This window comes from Pararge aegeria, chromosome 14 (assembly GCF_905163445.1).
Source record: "Pararge aegeria chromosome 14, ilParAegt1.1, whole genome shotgun sequence".
NCBI lineage: Eukaryota > Metazoa > Arthropoda > Insecta > Lepidoptera > Nymphalidae > Pararge > Pararge aegeria.
In genome coordinates, this window is record NC_053193.1 from 8,629,541 (window position 1) to 8,649,364 (window position 19,824).

General features: G+C 34.9%; 2 protein-coding genes across 6 annotated transcripts in view; both read left to right on the forward strand.

The window, feature by feature from the left end:
* The first annotated feature begins 4,820 nt into the window (after positions 1-4,820).
* Positions 4,821-10,334, forward strand: LOC120629335 (D-beta-hydroxybutyrate dehydrogenase, mitochondrial). 2 transcript variants are annotated; one of them, XM_039898251.1, is made up of 6 exons: positions 4,821-4,900; positions 5,888-6,006; positions 7,251-7,397; positions 8,154-8,314; positions 8,855-9,017; positions 9,992-10,334. In XM_039898251.1, the coding sequence occupies exons 1-6, from the start codon at positions 4,821-4,823 to the stop codon at positions 10,327-10,329; spliced, it is 1,008 nt and encodes a 335-aa protein (XP_039754185.1). In that variant the 3' UTR covers positions 10,330-10,334. The 2 variants fall into 2 exon arrangements, with proteins under 2 accessions (XP_039754185.1, XP_039754186.1); XM_039898252.1 differs by having other exon boundaries at positions 4,851-4,896.
* A 1,565-nt stretch (positions 10,335-11,899) lies between these two features.
* LOC120629090 overlaps positions 11,900-19,824 on the forward strand; it is a 37,879-nt gene continuing 29,954 nt past the window's right edge. For 2 of the 4 annotated variants that reach the window (XM_039897848.1, XM_039897845.1), the window contains exons 1-7: positions 11,900-12,088; positions 12,297-12,493; positions 12,811-12,930; positions 13,672-14,722; positions 15,657-15,907; positions 16,604-16,778; positions 17,880-18,018. In XM_039897848.1, coding sequence (XP_039753782.1) covers positions 12,819-12,930; positions 13,672-14,722; positions 15,657-15,907; positions 16,604-16,778; positions 17,880-18,018 — 1,728 coding nt within the window. In that variant the 5' untranslated portion in view covers positions 11,900-12,088; positions 12,297-12,493; positions 12,811-12,818. Of the gene's footprint in view, positions 12,089-12,296; positions 12,494-12,810; positions 12,931-13,671; positions 14,723-15,656; positions 15,908-16,603; positions 16,779-17,879; positions 18,019-19,824 lie in introns of those variants that run through there. The other 2 variants (XM_039897846.1, XM_039897849.1) reach the window with 2 other exon arrangements.

The following is a 19,824-nucleotide window of genomic DNA, read 5'->3' on the forward strand; positions in this document are numbered from 1 at the left end:
TTTCGGCAATGTACCCTCTACGCACGTTTTGCTTCGAAACCGGAGCATCCAAAGGAGATGTTGACTTTAAAAAGAATAGTTGTTAATTAAGCTTAATTTTCATAAAAAACACTTTGAAATTTTAACATTATTGTATGTATTTCGCAATAAAAAGGATACTATTGTTATTAACTATTAATTATTCCACGATCTAAATCTAATACCTTCTTGAAAACCAAAGGTCGCTTTTCTCGCAAAACACGTCTAACCTTTGCATTATAAAAATGATAAACCAATACTGGCATTTGTAAATAACACTGGGAATAGCGGTGCGTATTCTGTTGTTGAATTTTGTGGGAAAACAAATAATCGACTAACAATCAAGCGAGTGCAACTAGTGAGTTTTTGTTATTGCCAACTATGGTAAGTATGTCAGTCGAAGTCATTGGGCATATTTAAAAATGCTGTTAAGGCTCATTATCTCGCTCAGTAAAGACGACTATTATTATTTATTTATCTACTCAAACTCATATTTAAGTATTTATGGTATATTAAGATATGTATTAGTATATTTATTTTTTTATATTTATCAATAGTATTTTTAATTTTTTTTTATTTGTATAGTCTGGTTTATGTATTTGTATGTAGATATTTGTATGTATGTACTAAATAGTGTACCCCACCTATTTGTTTTCTTTTTAGTTTTCCTAATCCCAAGGTTGCCTAGCAGAGATCGCTACTTAGCGATAAGGCCGCCTTTTGTATCCTGCTTCATTCTTCATGTGTTTGTTCTTTTTTTGTCTTGTTTCTTTGTTTGAGTGGTGTACAAATAAAGAGTATAAATAAATAAATAAATAAATAAGTTGTCCTTGTTCATGGTTAATATGTAGATAAGTATTTTTTTTTATTATGATATGTTACAGTGCCTGAAAACTAAAGTTTTCAACCAGTGATCTTCCCCTCCTCACTTATATTCATGGTTAATACGTAGATAAGTATTTTTTTTTATTATGATATGTTACAGTGCCTGAAAACTAAAGTTTTCAACCAGTGATCTTCCCCTCCTCACTTATATTCATGGTTAATACGTAGATAAGTATTTTTTTTTATTATGATATGTTACAGTGCCTGAAAACTAAAGTTTTCAACCAGTGATCTTCCCGTCCTCACTTATGCTCATGGTTAATACGTAGATAAATATATTTTTTTTTATTATGATATGGCACAGTGCCTGAATACTAAAGTTTTCAACCAGTGATCTTTCGTCCTCACTTATGGCTCTGAAACGTGAACAAATTTACTGATTCACAAATTTAAAGTCACTCAACGAGCTATGAAGAGCGCTATATTTGGAGTTTTCCTAATGTATAGAATTAGAAACGATGAGATCCGCAGGACACCTAAATTCACTGATAAACCCCAAACATCAGCAAGTTGAAATGGCAATAGGCAGGCCTTGCTTGTCGTAGGTAGATAAGTTCTAGAGTGGAGTCCACGAACTAGCAAGCGTAGTGTGGGACGTCCTCCACGGTGTTTCGATGACATAAAGAGATTGACGGAGAGTGGGTGGATTAGGCTAGGCGGAGGACCGGATGTGGTGGCGCTTTTTGGACAAGGCCTATGTCGAGCAATGGACGTGGCACGCGAAAATTATGGTGGTGATGATGTTGATACAAGAATATAATGCTAGAAATTTATGACTCCCTAGTACCGGACTTTTGAAACTTTATGCCGAGCAAAGAAAAATAATCAACTTTTCTTTTCACTTTGCTTAAGCTGTAAGCTACTTCGTAGGTACGTGGTAGCTTTCAATAAATTAGAATCGTGTGTTTTATTTAAATATACTGATTTTAGGGGTGTAGGGAGGCCATATATCTTGACAGCGAGATTTATGTAAAACCAGTGTCACAAATAAAGGTCACAGCGATAAATATCTACGGCGTGTCACAATTAGTGCGCGTCCACTGGGAGGACACGTTATGTTATATGTTGTATATTGTTCTTACCGTGATGTAATAACCATCCGATAAACCGGGTATCTAACTATTAATTATTATCATTAAAAACTGAATCAAAGCTAATATATTGCAAAATAGATGTTGACCGCTTTCCCACAGTTTTTTTTACAAATCCCGTGGGAACCGTTCGTTTTTCTGGGATAAAAGTACCCTATGTTACTCTCCTTCCTTTCAACTAACGTTTGCCGAAAACAAGTTTATTGGTTTATTAGTTAAAACGTGAGGGAAGTAAAAACAAACAAACAAATACACTTTCGCATTTATAATATTAGTAATGTTTGAGAGGTGTGGCTAGTTACCACCCCACCGATAAAGACGTGCCGCTAAGTGATTAAGCGTTCCGGTACGATGTCGCATAGAAACCGATTATACAATCGGTTTCTATATAACTGTCATACCCCTAACAGGTTAGCCCATCACCATCTCAGACTGCATCATCACTTACCACTAGGTGATATTGCAGTCAAGGGCTAACTTGTTGTAAAATAAAAATAAATGATGTTACCTACCTATAAGCTAGTGGTGCAAGCGACATGCACATACCTAAGTACTATTTGCCAAAGTTTCAGACCGAGGCATTCTACTTGCTCGAGCACCACGTCCAGGTTGTGACTCCACGTCCAGGATTCTTAGTGTGAGGTTTTCTATCTGCATCTACCTATTCTACACTGTCATTCTACTAAGCTAACTACGCTAATTGACAATACTGGCTATTAATAGGCCATTGTGTTCCACTTACCATGATGTGGGCTATCTGCTTTGTCTGACAAATTACAACTATAATACACTTACTTTTTCAGTATACTTATTATTTAATGGTAGACTGTTAAGTCTCATCTGAATGTTTTTACTTTTCAATTATCAGGTAAGCTTGTCAGTTTGCCAGCTTACAACCTGGGTATCTTTAAAATAAGAGTGAATAGACATCTTCTAGGCATCTTAGGCCACATCTGCACTTGCCACTAGGTGAGATTGTGATTAATCGCTAGTCTATAGAAGTTAGAAAAAAAAAAGCATTAGTACAAATTTTCCTTACTCACAATCGTGAATTCGTTTCACATATCAAACACAAAAAGCACTTTTTTAATTTTAAAAACGTTCTGCCCAAAGTCCTAAAAGGTAAGGTAAATTTGAGCTTTAATACAATAGTAAAAGTTTTACTTTTACTCTGATGTTCAAATATTTAGAAAACGACTCTTCGATTGCAAGTTAGTAAATCTTCACTAGATGGCGCTCTTTGGATTTCATAACAATCGTAAAACTTACCAATCGAATAGGTACCGACGGTAAAAAACCTCACAATGTTACAATGTTATTATTTTTATATATTTTTAAAATATACTTTACTCTAAAAAGTAACGATAAGAAAAGTTGTTAGTTTTAATGTTTAAATATTATATTTTATAAGATATATAAAGCCTGACCAGAAAAATAACCATGTTCTGGGACATTTGCATCGCAATACATTTGAGAGAATAAGTGTATTTCTAGCAATCGGAAAAAAAAAAAATTAAAACAAAGATGATTCGTCAGAACCTCAAACTGATACAGTATATTTTTTGTTGCTTGTCTTACAAAGTAAACTATCCTTTTGTTAGTTTTTAGTGTTTTACTATATAAGACATTCAAGTTCTAGGAACTCAAGTGGTATTTTCGATTTCTAGAATACTTTAAAGCCCACGGATTTGATCCCGAGTGAATTGAAGCTGAAATACAAGATTATTTCCGTTCAATAGCCACTAATCCGTCGGTTGGGCAGTCGTGCCGAATTGATCCTCTTTTATTGGCATCTCTTTGGTTTTAGGGCTCTACGGATTAAAATTCAGAGGTCGTTTCTGTAGGAAATAGTATCTACCTTTAAAATTAAAATTCCATGATCATCTTCAGCCTATCCTACTGCTGGGCATAAGACTCCCAGGAGTGAGGTTCTTAGAGCATATACTAGCTGGCGTTGCTCCAATGTGCATTGATTGGTGGTTGGTGGCAACAACCCGTGCTCTGTTGGCCCACAACAGAGCACGGGTCTCCTCCCATAATGATAAGGGGCTAAGGCCGTAGTCCACCACGCTGGCCCAGTGCGAATTGGTGGATTCCACACCCCATTGAGAACATTATGTTGAACTCTCAGGCATGCAGGTTTACTCACGATGTTTTCCTTCACCATTGAATCAAGTAATATTTTAATTACTTAATAACGCACGTATAAACTTTGAAAAGTCATTTTAAATACGTTTTATTACATATGCCGAGCATAATTGACGATTACTATTACACGTAAGTGATAGTTATCATTTTACGGAAGTGGACGTAGCTTTCTGAACTGGTAGGTAGGTACTGACTTTTTTTGAACAGAAGAACTAATATCTTGTATAAAAATTAAATGTATAATCTTTAATTATAAACGTGGAAGTGCGTTTGTTTGTTAGTATGTACTTAATTAGTGCCCTGACTAAATAACTTATTTACTTGATTTTTGGCATAGAGTTAAATGGACGGTAGCATAGACTAGATAGAATTTGTAAAGAACCGTAATAAAAGCGTATAAAGAACGAGCCTTTATTTTATCTTCTTTCTAGGCACCGGGGTTGACAACAGCAAATTTCCTAACTTCGGGGTCATACTGACTTTAACAGAAAAAACTTAATAGGTACCTAAATATTTCTAGTATATTTAGTTACCGACCCAAAATAGGTATCTAATATTATTCATCAATACAGAATATATATCGGAGTCTTAGCTGTTTTATCACAGACGTACCTGCTTAGGTAATTCAAACATGAAATTCGTTATAAATATGCAACGAAATCTGACACCTTATTTTGTATGCAACGCTTCGGGCAAAGATCTGCAAAACGTTCAGTTTGCAACTCGCTCTGTTCTCGAAAACACGGGTACGCGGGTAAGTGAGTGAAATGACTTTTATTTATGATTTTTTACACAACACACAACTGAATACGAGTACTTGCTTTATTTCGGAAGAAACACATTATAAAATGTGTCTTCTTAGTACCTATTTTGATGCCATGGACATCTAAATTTTAGGGAATAATATTTGATTTTACGTTAAGTAGTACCTAGGTTATCTTTCTAGAAGGAATCTCATTAGCAATATGCTTTCCTTGTAGACTTGTAATATATAAAAATAAATAAATTGGTAATACATTCCTGTAACATAGTTAATAAAATTACTTACGCGGTATTACTTGAGACGTTCTAGGTAGTTATCGTTTATATGCTTACTACCATCGCTTAAAGCAGTAGATAATTTTTTGAAATTATTGTCTATCCGCTTCAAATTCATAATCATTATTTTAGGACTTCAAGGATTATAATGCCCTATAATCTGTCATTGTTGTGTTGTCATGTATTTATATTGCCCGCCACTTGCCAGTCACAGAATTAAGAATTTACAGAAACCGTGTAGGTATACCACTAATATTGAAGCATCAAAAACCACTCCACTTTAGTAGTGTTTCTCGAACAAGGTGGTTAGTAAATTCATTCTATTTAGCAGTTGACCGTTACTATTTAAACTCTTAACGTTTACCATAAAATGGTGAAAATGGGAAAAGTTTTTGAGCTAGGAACATTCCGCGTGTTTTTACTGTTTTTGGACACAACACTCTGAAAGCAATAAATAATGGCTGGATGAGGTTTCTGCATGTTCTTAATTCTGTGTTGTCAGCCTTCGTTTATTTTCATGGACTGGGCTAAAATGTACCTAAAAATAAGTAACAACTCAAAAGAAAAACCGTCAATCCACATCGGACCAGTGCGATGGGTAAATGCTTTACATACCTCTATCCTGAGCGAGGGGACTAGAAAGCGGATACTCACTAATTCAAAAAAGGTCGAAAAAATGTCATTAAAGGTTTTATTGATTTTCTCAGACTAAGAGCTTATGAAGCAATGTCTTGGACGAAAGTAGTTGCAATAACAGGATGTGACAGTGGCCTCGGATGGGCCATAGCGGCTCGTGCAGCGAGAGAAGGACTTGTCACAATAGCAGGTTTACACGTTCCTATACTATAACATTAAAAGTTTCTGTTTAATTTTTACTAGACTGCCGATTAGGAAGATTACTGCATGTTTTCATTAACGACGAACGAGGCAATGCTTTAATAAGTAACGCCTTACCCAAGTAGGTTCCTAGACATACTTCAACCGTTCACCAACAGTTATAACCTATTTAGAACCTAAGAGTTGGTGAAATGTTTTAAAAGATATCGCCTTAATTATTAGGCATTCGATGTAGGCGTTGCCTAGGTTCAGTACGCGGGTGTATAAACACCTTTTTGACATCTTCCCCGGTGAAGTGCTTAACGCTGTGTAAATAAGTAGGAGGTCCCGGGCCAATTTCACAAATTACATGGCGCAATGCTGGCCTCAGTAGTTCTGTGAGAATTTCTAACTTCTCAATTTTCTCTGGTCTGATCTGGTGGGACGCTTCTACCGTGGCTGGTTACAGCTTTAACGACAAAGAAGTGTCACCAACTGATTCAGCGTTCTGGTACGATGTCGCGTAGAAACCGATTAGGGTTCCTTAAGTTCAATTCACTCACTTCAAACAATATTTTTCAAATCAGATTGTCTGGTAGTTCCCAAGATTAACCCGCTCATTATCGTTATCATATGAACCCCTTTCTACAGGGCATGAGTCTCCTCACACAATGAGAAGGGCTTTTGGTCTTCGTCCACCACGCTCGGCCTAGGGATTGGTAAAATTCGCCTCGCCTTTGGGAATATTATGGAGCCCTTTCAAACGTGCAGGTTTCATCACGATGTTTCCCTTCACCGATAAAGCAATATTTATTTTTATTGCTTAAAACGCCCATAACTTCGAAAGTTATGTAAGTCTGTGTGTCTTGTTCTGATGAATAAACATTCTGATAAATAACATTCTATTATATTCCATTCTAATTCGTAAGCTGCAGCGTGATTAAAAACAAAGATTAATTAATAGTTAAAGAGACGTTAGATTCGTTGTTGATATTGCAGTACCACCGAATTGATGACATTACAGTATTACCATAAGATTTGCTTTGCTTATAGTATCGCTGTGTTTATAGGCGATGGTCCATATGCTTGGTGCGACAATTTATAGCTATAATATTATTTAAAAAAATGCCTGTAATTACACGGGTGACCACGCCTTTCATATTTTAATGCAATGCTTCGTGGCGGCAGGACTAAGCATGAGCTCTACCGAGCACTGTCACAAAAAAAAGATAATACTGATTTTTTTTTTTACAGGCATGTACAATGGTTGTGATACTGAAGCCGCTCAAGAACTCAAAAAATTTTGTGTCCATCCGTGTAAATTAGACGTTACAGACTCACAAAGTGTTACTGAGTTTCGTGATTATGTAAATAACGTAATATTGGACAATCCACATTACAGTAAGCGATCGTAATTTTCAATTACTTAATAGCCCCAATGTTTATTTTCGGTTTGTAAAGTTTAAAGTTGGATGGAATCAGACGTTACTTATCGGAATTCCATGATATATTATGAAAATTAAGCTTAACTTGCTATACTTACTCAGCGAAAGATAGTAGAATCTGTATGGTGTAATTTATAATTTCTTCAATCTTTTTAATCTACACCCTACAGATCTTCGACGCACGTTTCCTCATCCTCAGGAGATGTTGACTTTGCAATGAATAATTGTTAAGTACCTGCACTTAACAATTACATAAAAAAAAAAAAATACATACTACGACATTATCGCCATCTAGCCCCAAAGTAAGCGTAGCTTGTGTTATGGGTTGACTGATAAATATCTTTTTAATGAATAATATACATAAATACTTATAATATACGTATAAACACCCAGACACTGAAAAACAGTTATGTTCATCACACAAACGTTTTCCAGTTGTGGGAATCGAACCCACGGCCTTTGACTCAGAAAGCAGGGTCGCTGCCCACTGCTCCTATCGGCCGTCAAACGGAGTATTATAAATTACACCATACAGATTCTCCTACTTTTCGCGGAGTATAGCAAATTAAGCTTAATTTACATAAGTTTAAAGTTTAAAAATTAATGGCTAATTAAATAATTCTATAATATGAATTTTAGAAGATAATGCAATTTATATATTTCTAAATTTTTTTTTTCTATGGCTAATTTCAATTTTTTTTCATATTTTTAGAACTTTACGCCGTGGTCAACAACGCTGGAGTAATGACTATCGGCAACTACGAATGGCATACGCCACAAATAATTGAAAACACAATTAACGTCAACCTACTTGGAGCTATGAGGGTTGTTTCATCATTTTTACCGGAAATAAGAAGAAGTGCAGCTTTTAGTGTAAGTTTTTTTTATTCGCCTCGTTGTCATTGTCATCATCATATCAACCGATGTGCGGTTAATGCTGAACGTAGATAGGTATCTTTTTTCTATGGTTTTCCAATTTCCATAATTCTGTGTCGCTTGTGACTAACAACTCCTTGCGACTCTTTGCTTTTAGTGTAAGCTTTTTTATTCGTCTCGTTGTCATCGTCATCATCATATCAACCGATGTGCGGTTAATGCTGAACGTAGATAGGTGTCTTTTTTCAACGGTTTCCCAATTTCCAAAGTTCTGTGTCTCCTTGCGACTCTTTTTGATGTGGTTTCTTCATCGAGGAGTTCATAAAGCGATGGACACTGGCCACGATCCCAGTGTCCATCGGTTCTCCAAGCTTGTACCAAAAACGCAGCGTCGGAACAAGAGTACAAATGACACGACGGGAGACGCTGTACCCCAGCGGCACGAGGTAGACTAAAATCCCTGCTAGAGCCTTGTACATATGAGGACGACCATCGGTTGGAATGATGGTCATGATAGTAATAGCACAATTTCAACAGGACTTCAAGCCCCGTATCATAAACGTTGCAAGTCACTGCGGATTGCAGCCTATGCCAGGATTTGGACCTTACAGTGCGAGCAAAGCGGGGCTTTTAGCATGGACACGTGCAGTACATTTAGAACACTTCCAGGATGGCCTTAGTGTTGTATCATTTATACCAGGTAGGTACCGACGGGTCAACGGACGTATGTAGGCAAAATATCATCATGATCATTCTAAACTCATTACCGGCCCATTACAGGGCACTGGTCTCCTCGGAATGAGAAGGGGTTAGTCCACCAGGCTGGTCAAGTGCGGTTTGATAGACTTAACACGCTTCTGAGAACTTTTTGAAAGTTACGGAACACTCTCAGACATGCAGGCTTCCTCACGATATTTTTTTCCTTCATCGTTCAACCAAGTTATATTTTTATTGTTTAATTAAAAGAGCACATAACCTCGAAAGTAAAGAGGTGCTTGTGATCGAAATCGGTCCCCCGGAAAAAGAGGCTAACGCTCTAACCATAAGGCTATCACCGCTTCATCATATCAACCCATTACTGGCCCAATACGAGGCACAGGGTCTCCTTCTCAAATGATAAGGGGTTAAGGCCGTAGTCCACCACGCTGGCCCAGTGCGGATTGGCGGACTCCACACGCCGTTGAGAACATTATCGAGAACTCTCAGGCCTGCAGGCTTCCGCACGATGTTTACTTCACCGTTATAGCAAGTGATATATTGGTAATTAAAACGCACATAAATTAGAAGTTAGAGGTGCGTGCTGGGATTCGAACTCCTACCCACTGGGCTGTCACCGCTTCAATAAACCGTTTTCTTAGATAAAAATATAATTAGTTTTTATTATAGTATAGAGTGCCGGTGAGTGAAATTTTCGAGTTGTTATTTACGATTACTTTAGCTACGATTTATACGATGGTATCCAAGGAGTGCCCGCACCATCTAGTTATAATATCTACTGGGAAACCGTTCACTAGATTGCGCTCTTTCGTCACCATATAAATCGTCCAGGCACTCAGTACCTAACCTAACTTATAGTTAGGTAGGTGATCAATGCCATGCCTGTATCTACTGCACCTTTTATATTTACTTCACTTACATTATTTCCTACTAATGCTTCTCTTTAAACTTATGCAGGCGGATTCATTGGATCAAGCAATTTAACTACAAATCAAGTTGCGAATGGAGACAAAATGCTCAGCCATTTAAGCGAAGAACAGAAGTCCGTTTATGAAACTAGGATGAAAACTTTAAATACATATTTGGGGCAAGCTTCAAACAACCCGAGATTCGATTCTCTGAACAACGAAGATATTATTGAAACATTTATAAAAGCTCTCAGTGATCATAAGCCTAAGCAAATATATAAAGTTGAATCATGGCGATATAAGTTATATTACAATTTATTAAAACTACCATTACCGGATGCAACGTATCATTGGTTGATTAAAAAATTTCTAAATTTCCCCGAATAAATTTGCTAATAGTAATATTTATTTTTTATATTTATCAATAGTATTGTTGTATGTGTGAAGTCTGGTTTATGAATTAGTATGTAGTTATTCGTATGTATAACTATATACTAATTATACGAAAAGGTTGGGAAAACACTGTTTAAAACAATCAGTGTTTTCCTAACCTTTTCGTTTTTCGTTTTAATTTCCGCACAGATAGCTACTTAGCGATAAGGCCGCCTTTTGTTTCCTACATATTTGAAGTGTTTGTTCTTCTTAACTTGATGTGGTGTACCAATAAAGAGTACTTATAAATAAATAAATAAATGTAGTTTCCACATTACGTTTTTTAAATAAGTAAGTTAATTACCTACCCATTACGTTAAAATCGCCTTACACCATTTAATATAGATTGACAAACGAGATGGAAAGTATCCTATTAGCACTTTATCCGAGGCTTGCACGAGCTTAATGTGGATGTATATGGTTAGACGCACGTATTTTAAAGAACTAGAGGTAGAGGTGTAAAATGGTGGCTTGGGCATCAAACACTCCACGCTTTTTTATAATTTATCTACACTTAAATATTGGGACCTAGTCAGCGTACGAAAAAAACAAAAAAGTCACCCTTTGTAATAAATTGTAATTCGAAATGGCAACATTGACCACCACCATGAATTGAATCGCAAAATACTTGATTGGTTCTACTGTATGGATGTCATGCAGCACGAGACCACCCGTCATTGGCCGGCAGTTAATTTGTTAGATTTGTGACTAGTGAACTAAAACCATACGGGGCACACTTCAGAAGCCAATCGCAGCAAGGCTAGGTTTTCGTATGGGGCCAATTTTGAGCCGTAGTTAATAGTTATGCATGTTTTTTTCGTTTTCTGGTAAGAGTAGAGCTTTTGTGACAGCCTATCCGGGGAATTACTACCACCACGCTTAGTTCTGCCGAAAAGCAGCATAGTTACAGTGCTGTGTTCAGTTCTGAAGGGCGGTAGTTTGTAGAACGAGATCCTTGCATGCCCTGCTAAGCGATGGTTTTCCAATTACAATGAAATGGGCCATCAATAAAAAAAAACACTATTCTAAATATTAATTATAAAGCGAGTTTTTTTAGTTTATTTACCCATACTTTATATCCTCTATAAAAGATTCTGAAACAGTAAGCTCAGTGCCAACAGTAAAACAAATTGATCCCTTCTGCACAAAACAGTTGTTGCCCAGACACATTGTTAGTTGCTATTAGGCGTCCGGGTACAAAAAGACTAGTTTGGTTAATATGTAAATGTGTGTCCTTTCGAATAAATTTTTAAAAGTTCTCAAATAAAGGACGCGAGGGGCAGGCAAAAAGCACCGAGCATAATTAATTATGAAACGACACGAGAGTTGCATAAAAAAACATTAAAACATTCAAATTCATAGAAATTTCATAAACTAATAGAAAAAATGAGTATACGAAGTGTATCTGAAATCGGCTCGATATTACTTTGCTCTATGGTCTTCACAGTATTGAGCAAGTTTACTCAATCTACGCTAACCTATAATTATAGGCTTGAATCTTGACATTGACACTTGATTAGTTGTTTTTCGCTGTGGTTTTGCGTTTTTCATTTGAACAAAATCTGGCTGTTTAGTATTTGTTTACTGGTTTGTGTAGTTCATTGTTTTTGTTCACGTGCCGCATGTGATTTCCTCAAAAGCTCTACTTTAATCTTTATAATGTGATTTAGTCATATCGAAAGTTACCTACTGATTTTATTACTAAAATCCAATTGTAAGTACCCTAACTTATTAGTGTTTAGCGATTTTTGGTTAAAATTATAAGCGAGCCGTTTATTACTTTATTGTAGCTTTAAAAACAATGCTAATTCGTGGTATGTTTGATACGCTACAAATTTAGTCGCACTATTATCATATTATTACTATTATAAGTATAGTACATACTAAAATTTAAAAGTTAAATAATTTATTTATCATTTCAGTACGTCTGATATCTGTGTGAGCTATCGGAAGTCACAGTGAACAGCCATAAAAATAATTTGTCACTTATTTGGAATACATTATGTTACATTAGATGAACCACCAGTTATAGTAAACTGAGATAATGAGTTTGCTGTATCATATTTATAAGATCTATATGAAATTTTGGACGGACTAAACTGATACTACCACCTATCCAGTAATTAAATAAAATTATTTAAATTGGTTTTCATTTCACTGGGTTATGGTAAACCCAAAACTGAATTTTTGGATTAAAGAAATACTAAAGTATAAACTCAAATCATACTAAGTTTTCTTTGAATTAATTAGTTTGGCCGAGACACAAAATTGAAAAAAATAACAGTTTTGGCTTCAGTATTCACTGTAGTCTAACCTCCAAAAATTTTGTTCAAAATATCTATTATGTAGAGAATTCACTCACATTCTAATTAATGCTTAGTTTCATTCTTTTTTTCATAAATGACCAAACAAACAATTCATTTCTTGCTGTTTCAGCTCACAAAATGGATAAAAAAGAAGAAATAAAGGAGCACAAACCAGATCTTACGAATAATACTAAAATGAGGGAATATTGTGGGAATAGTAATAATGTAGAAAGTACAAATGGAACTTTAGGTTTGAACCATATACATAATTAGTTAACACATTTAAATCTTTAAATTTAATTTTCTTAATTTGAATATTTACATAGACATCAAACAATATTTTATTTCAATGTTGAGGATGTGGTGTTAATTAGATTTCAAAGCACAGTGGTCCAAAAACATGCAAACAACTAGTGTTTCTATCTTTTCAATATAAAAACAACCCATTTTTTGGTAATGGAAAAACTGACTCTTTATGGGGGTCAGTTTGTAAGATGTCTATCTTTCTGATTAGCCATTTGTACTTAAATCTATTCAAGGCTCTGTTTGTCAGTAATAGCTTGTGGTATTATGGTTGAAGCATATTCTGAATAAAAAAGTCAATAGTCTCTTATCACTGTTAAAGTTTCTTGTTAAATGTAGTAAAATGAATAAATCTAATATTCTCTTAAAAATTATGTGCAGTTTGAAATTTGTGTAATCCAGAATAGCACATCTGTGTTGAATTAGTGCTGGCAATAAGTTTGTTATTGCATAACTAACTTATTTCTGGCAATATGGACTATAATGACCATAATAATTATACACAATTAGAGTTCAAGTTATAACTAATTTAATTCTACATGTTTAAGTTGTTGCTAACATTACAAACCATGTGAATAGTTTGTGACAGTGCCTTTGAAAGTTAACAAACGAACAGAAAAACATACCTTTCTGCATTTAAAATACTAATATGGTCATTTATAATTATAACGTATCAATTATATTTCAGAATCAGTGCCAACACATCCTACAATTAATGATTTTATTAAAAATATTAGAGAATTACAAATAATTACACCGGAAGAGAAACACAATGATGAAACAAGAGGAAAACCTCAAAATAATTATGTTTGTACTGAGGAACTAAAACAGTCAAAAGAATTTTCTAAATATGCATTTACTGAAGACCAAACATCTGTTGCTCATAAATTTAACCAAACATCAACACCTCAATATGTGTTTGGGCATCCAGCAGTAACACAGCCATCTTCATCTGAGAATACAGCTATATTTAATAGTTCTGAATTAATGACCCTGTTTAGTGACACTTGGAAATTGGGATCATCTCCTACACAAAATAAAATGGCTACAATGGCTGCATTGAAATCATCATTTTCTGAAAAGAAATCACAGACAAATTCACCCACAGCTAAAACAGAATTAAAACCTATAAAACCCAGTTTTACTACAGATCAACAAAATGCTATATCTTTTTTTGTGTTTGGAGGCCAGAAGACTCTAGGATCTATATATAATAAAAAATTTATATCGCATTGTAAATTTGGGTCTCCGCAAGCAACTATGAAGTCTTCATCTGAGAATACTGCTTCAGTACAAAGTTTGTTTCATAAGACTGCAAAAATGTCAACATTATATTCTGGTTCTAGAAAATATGAAACATCAAGAACACAGAAGAAAACTGTTAAACCCTCTGAAATTCTGAATTCACCCACAGCTAGTACTACATTTAAAACTGTTATACCTACATTCTGTACAGCTCAACAGAATGATACATCTTTTTATGTTTTTGGAGGCCAGAAAAAATCTACAACTCTATGCATATTTAGTCCACCATCAGCAACAACAATCACTACATCTGAGAAATCTGCTTCAGCAGAAAGCTTATTAAATAAAACAGTATTAATGACTTTGTTTGATGAAACTTTGAATTTTGGAACATCTACAACGCCAACCCCAAAATTATCCTTGGCAAACTCTACAGTAATTTCGTTTCCATTTAACGGTATATTGACACGACAAGCACAATTAGTACTCACCAGGTAAAAGACAGTTCTTCTATTGGTTTTATAAAGTGCAAATTCTGCTGTACATAAATGTCTTAATTAAACTGAATTGATAGGTCGAAAAGTAAGTAGCACTTCTCTATAGGGAACACATCTTGAAAAGACCTGTACTTTTAGAACTGTCTAACTTAAGCTTACAGATTTTGTATAACTGAATTGCAATCTATTAAGCTTATTGTGACATGACCAGACAGGATTTCGGTATTTAAGTTGGGGTATATTGTAATTTGAAATTATATTTTATTTGATAATTTTTGATGAATGTTTCCTTTTTCATTCTGTTCAAATGACTTAAGTAAAACAAACAGTATTTTAGTATCATGTACTGATTAAAGTTTGAAATTTTCTCTTCTGATTTAAATCTTCTGCAATGCATTTATTTAAATATTTTCCTCACAACAATTTCAGTTTTAAGTTAAATTCAGAAGCACGAATTCAGAACGAATTACTAAAACTTCTCCGCTACGATTTGTTAATTAATTAAATTAGAGTGTAATGACACATATGTTATTCTCATCTGATAAGAATAGGAAGTAAGGGAGGAACTTTCTCCCTTACTTCCTACTCTTATCAGATGAGTTGGCATCGCAAAGCGTGACTGACCACTTTTATGGTTAAGTAAGGTACTCAAGATAGGTTATAGGAGTTAAGTTATAGTTATTTTTTAACAATTGTTTACTGTAAAGTAACTTCTCCTGAGTGTGCTGCGGCGTCGGATAGAAACGTGCGTAGAGAGTACATTGCCCAAGATCTGTTGTTGTGGCGTGGAGTGTAAAAATTAAAAGAAATGTAAATTACACGATACAGATTCTCCTGCTTTTCGCGGAGTCTAGCAAATTAAACTTCATGTTCATTGTGATTCCGCAAAGTAACGCTTCTATCCTTGTTAACTTTTTCTTCTTGTCCACAGAACAAGTTATGAGCTCCAGAAGATTAAAATAAATTTGTACAAATATGAAGACTATAAAAGTGCAATAGCCATGTTTGTAGATGCAATACACTTATGTCCAGATCATGTTCCATTTTATGCCATAAAATGTCACTATTACATGAAACTGGGGATGTACAAAGAAGCAATGAAAGACGCACAGAAAATCATCGAGTTCGATTCTGAGTCCACTTACGGTGTTATTTATTTGGCTAAATGTTATATTGCCTTAGGTTAGTATTACTAAATCATCTTGGTTTGAATAAAACTTTGAATGCTCACTTTATTCATGTATGAGTCATATTTATAATATTAAGGATTACATGTATGATAAGAAAGCTTGGGTATGAATGGCTCTAACTTCATAGCTCAACATTAACTAGACTGTGAGATGGTGATAACAAAAAAAAATTGGCTTAGTTTTTTGTTGGCTCGTCTTAGATCAGGGCGCGTTCGGAACCCTCCTAGCTTTAGTTTTAAGTTAACGAATGCAGTTATCACCCCCACCCACTAACATTAGTTTAACATGTTAAATGTATGAAAGCTTCATAAGTGCTTGTGATAAGGTCTACATGAATAAAACATTTTCTAAATTTGAATTTGAATATGAGTCGCTTTATATAGCTATATAAATTGTCATTTCTATAGCTAATTATTCTAATGCCCGTTTTCACCAAACCTAGGCAACGCCCAAATCGAATGCCTAATGTTTTAGGAGAGGTCTAAAAAACCTTTCACCAACTCTTTGTGATAACTATTGCTGATTGGTTGATGCATGACTAGGAATCTCCTTAAGTTAGGCGTTACTTATTTAGGGATTGCCTTGTTTGTCGTTGATGAAAAAGGTCATAAGAAACCCGTGGCTGGTAATGGGTTGATAAAACCTTCTAGATAATTCAAGTCTTTTAATAACAATATAAATGTTGTAGGTTATATACCTGGCGCTCCGAAGGATATCAGTACGGACGATATGCAAAGTTTGCTCCAGGGACTTGAGGAGTTGTTTGAGCTGTACATTAACATACAACGTGCTACTTCGCTGGACGACTACACCGGTGCTCTCGCGTCCACAGACCGGTTTCTCGAACTGTGTCCTTCGAGCAAGTGCGTTTTACTTCCCTTACGCCTTATTTATTATACTCCTTTTAATACTGTAGTACCTTCATGTATTGTTTATTGTTATTAGGTACACAAAACAGGTAATAATTAAAGTTAGATCTAAATATAAGTAATAACAAGTTTTGTTCTAAGCTACAGCCCAAAGTATGTGTACACAACTTGGAATTAAATTAAACAAAAAGTAAAGATAAAATTTAAATTGAAACGTAAAATAATATGTATAATTTCCCTAAAGTTATGTGGAATAGTGCTTAATAATTTGATTTTTAAAAATATATATCCTTTTGTTGAAAATGACAATATTACGATTACTTGATACTAAATCATTATAAAGGCGGCACCTGCGAACGAAAAACGGGCTTGTAAAAGGAAGTATTGTTCTTGTAGACACTCAGAACAAAGGGTTTAAAATATTTTTATCTGGTGTTAACGCGAGTATTTATTGTAATGAGCGAGAGTAAGATGGAAGAATCAATTTGGGAATTAATGAGCTTAAATAAGACGCTCAAATATATCACAAAGTGTATATATATAAGCCTGTATTAGAATGATTAGGATTATCAAAATGATAAGCTAGACCCGTGGGTAGGACTTCGACTTCACTTTCGGGGGGCAGAGTTCAAATCCCAGCAAACACCTCTTAGTGTTTGTCAATTTGTCATTACTAGTTACATGCTACACGTTTTACACACACCGATATCGTATCGTGTCCCGTGGTGGCGTCGTTGAAGTCAATCGAACTTTTTGCTCCTAACAAATAGAGCGCATCAAATTTACAAGCTTCGGAATATGCATGCTGTTTACATTGTATAAATTAGACAAGTACTCATAGAATAACTTTTCTGTGTTTTCTGCGTTTGAAGCAATAAAACATCACTTGCTTCAACGGTGAAGAAAAACGTCGAGAAGGCGCCATGCTTGTTGTTGTTGGGCTCTTCATAATGTTTTCAAAGGCGTATGAAGTCCACCAATCCCCAAAAAGACTTAGCCCTTCTTATTGTGGAAGGAGACCAGTGCCCTGTAGTGGGTCGGTAATTCTGTGATATGATGATGATGTATTGAAACCTTCAGTTAATACTATTCCAGAGTGAAAGCTTCAAAGGCTACATGTTTGGCAATGCTTGGGCAGTTCGAGCAAGCCTTGGAGATAGCAGAAGAATGCCTGCTAAGCGACGTGTCTGAACCCGATGCTCTTAACGCGAAAGGACTCTGTTATTATTACAACGTAAGTTATATATATCGGAGAAGATGTCAAGCCGTCCTTTAAAAAAGATGCTGAACCGCTGACCTAACTTGGGTCAGCGGTTCTGCCGGTTACACTGTTCGTTGAAATTAAAATTTAGATCAAAGCAAACAAAATTAAATGCAAATAGATATAATGATGTACATGTATAATCAATCATAAATTGTAAACCAAAATGCAACATATTTGTTTCTTAGAATTATTATAATTATTCTATTGCGTCTATCACGCTTGCAAGCTCAATCGTCAATTTTTTTAATAATAATGTCACCGTGATCGGATCCTCCACTCACATGGCTATCACCACGACTCCTATTGGTCATACCCGTTCAATCAGTGGGAACGATCATTTTTGAAACATACTTATTCTAAAATTATAATCTTACTTATTCTATTTAAAATTATTATTTTATTCTTATTAAAAGTAAGTTATTGGCAATTAAATTACATTAAAAATCATTAATAAAATGTTGATAAAACTTAGGTTAGATCTGAATGGCAATTAGACATAAAATGCATTAGGAGTATTTTATCGCTGATATTGCCATCTGTTGTTACAGTGTAGAACTATCCCACAAAGTGTAATAGTTATTTAAATAACATTACCAAAGCCAACATCAAATCATTTGGTTTGATTAAAGGTTTTGCGTTACAAAATAAGTTGAGAGTTAAAATAAATAAATAAAGTTCTTCAAATAAATGTCCGCTTAGCCTCCGGCGACATGTACATTTTGAGATAGAATAGAATAAAAACATTTATTTGCATAATAATCGTAGTCGTAGAGTTTGGCGTACGTAGGTTAAGGGAATACTAAATATCACGGTGACTGTAACTCCATACTATGATAAAATACTAGGGATAGTTTATACCTATAGGTCTCCCTGCTCTGTCCCCTCAGGAGGTAAAACTTCTAACTGTCCCCCCGCATGGCTATCATGAGCAGGAGACAGTTATCTCCAGGGGGAAAGGATAGATTTTTATCTTCTCCCACGACTTTATCAACTCAGAGCACAAGTATCCTTACTTGCCTTATAATATCCGAATAATATATGTGTAATAATAAACGGAGGTAAACTTTTGTCTATTCCACGTTTCCGTGCTTTAGCGGGTGGATACCCTGTCAGGGGATATAATTTTTAAAATAAATTAATTTCGGTCTGTCTCCGGCACTAGTTGTTCCACTGTTTTCTTAGCGGGACAGACCGGATTATAATTCAATTTTTTAAATTCAAAAGAATCCGTGCTATCCCAACAGACCTTAATCTATCTCTGTTCATCCAGAACCGTCCAGTCCTTCTTGCGTGACTGATAACAAACCATCCATCAAAGATTTCGCATTTTTAATATTAGTGAAGGACTATAGACTAATTTTATTTAAACATCTTTATTGCGTAATAAAGGAGAAATTACAAATATGTATAGTTAAACAAAAAATTAAAAGCAAAAGGCGACCTTAACACTATAAGTGATCTCTGCCAGGTAACCTTACCGATAGTACACAACAAAACATGAGAGACGGGAAATCGCAATTAAAATAAACAATACATAAATTTACACACTTAAGTACATACTACTAATAACTAATATAATAAATTATTAAAAGAGATAAATAAAAAAAAAGATATAAATAAATATATATATATATAACAAACATTTATATATATTTACTATAGATACATAAGTACACATATACGAACAAGAAAATTATAATGACAAATAGTGATGTCTAACACGGCTTTTGAAAATAGCTAGGGATTTAGAGCGACGAATATCGTCAGGGAGTGCAT

Coding starts and splice junctions, on each gene's coding strand:
- LOC120629335 (XM_039898251.1), top strand. CDS start 4,821: ATGCAACGCTTCGGGCAAAGATCTGCAAAACGTTCAGTTTGCAACTCG. Junction 8,315..8,854: donor GAAGAAGTGCAGCTTTTAGT/GTAAGTTTTTTT, acceptor CAATTTCAACAG/GACTTCAAGCCCCGTATCAT. Junction 9,018..9,991: donor TGTTGTATCATTTATACCAG/GTAGGTACCGAC, acceptor AAACTTATGCAG/GCGGATTCATTGGATCAAGC.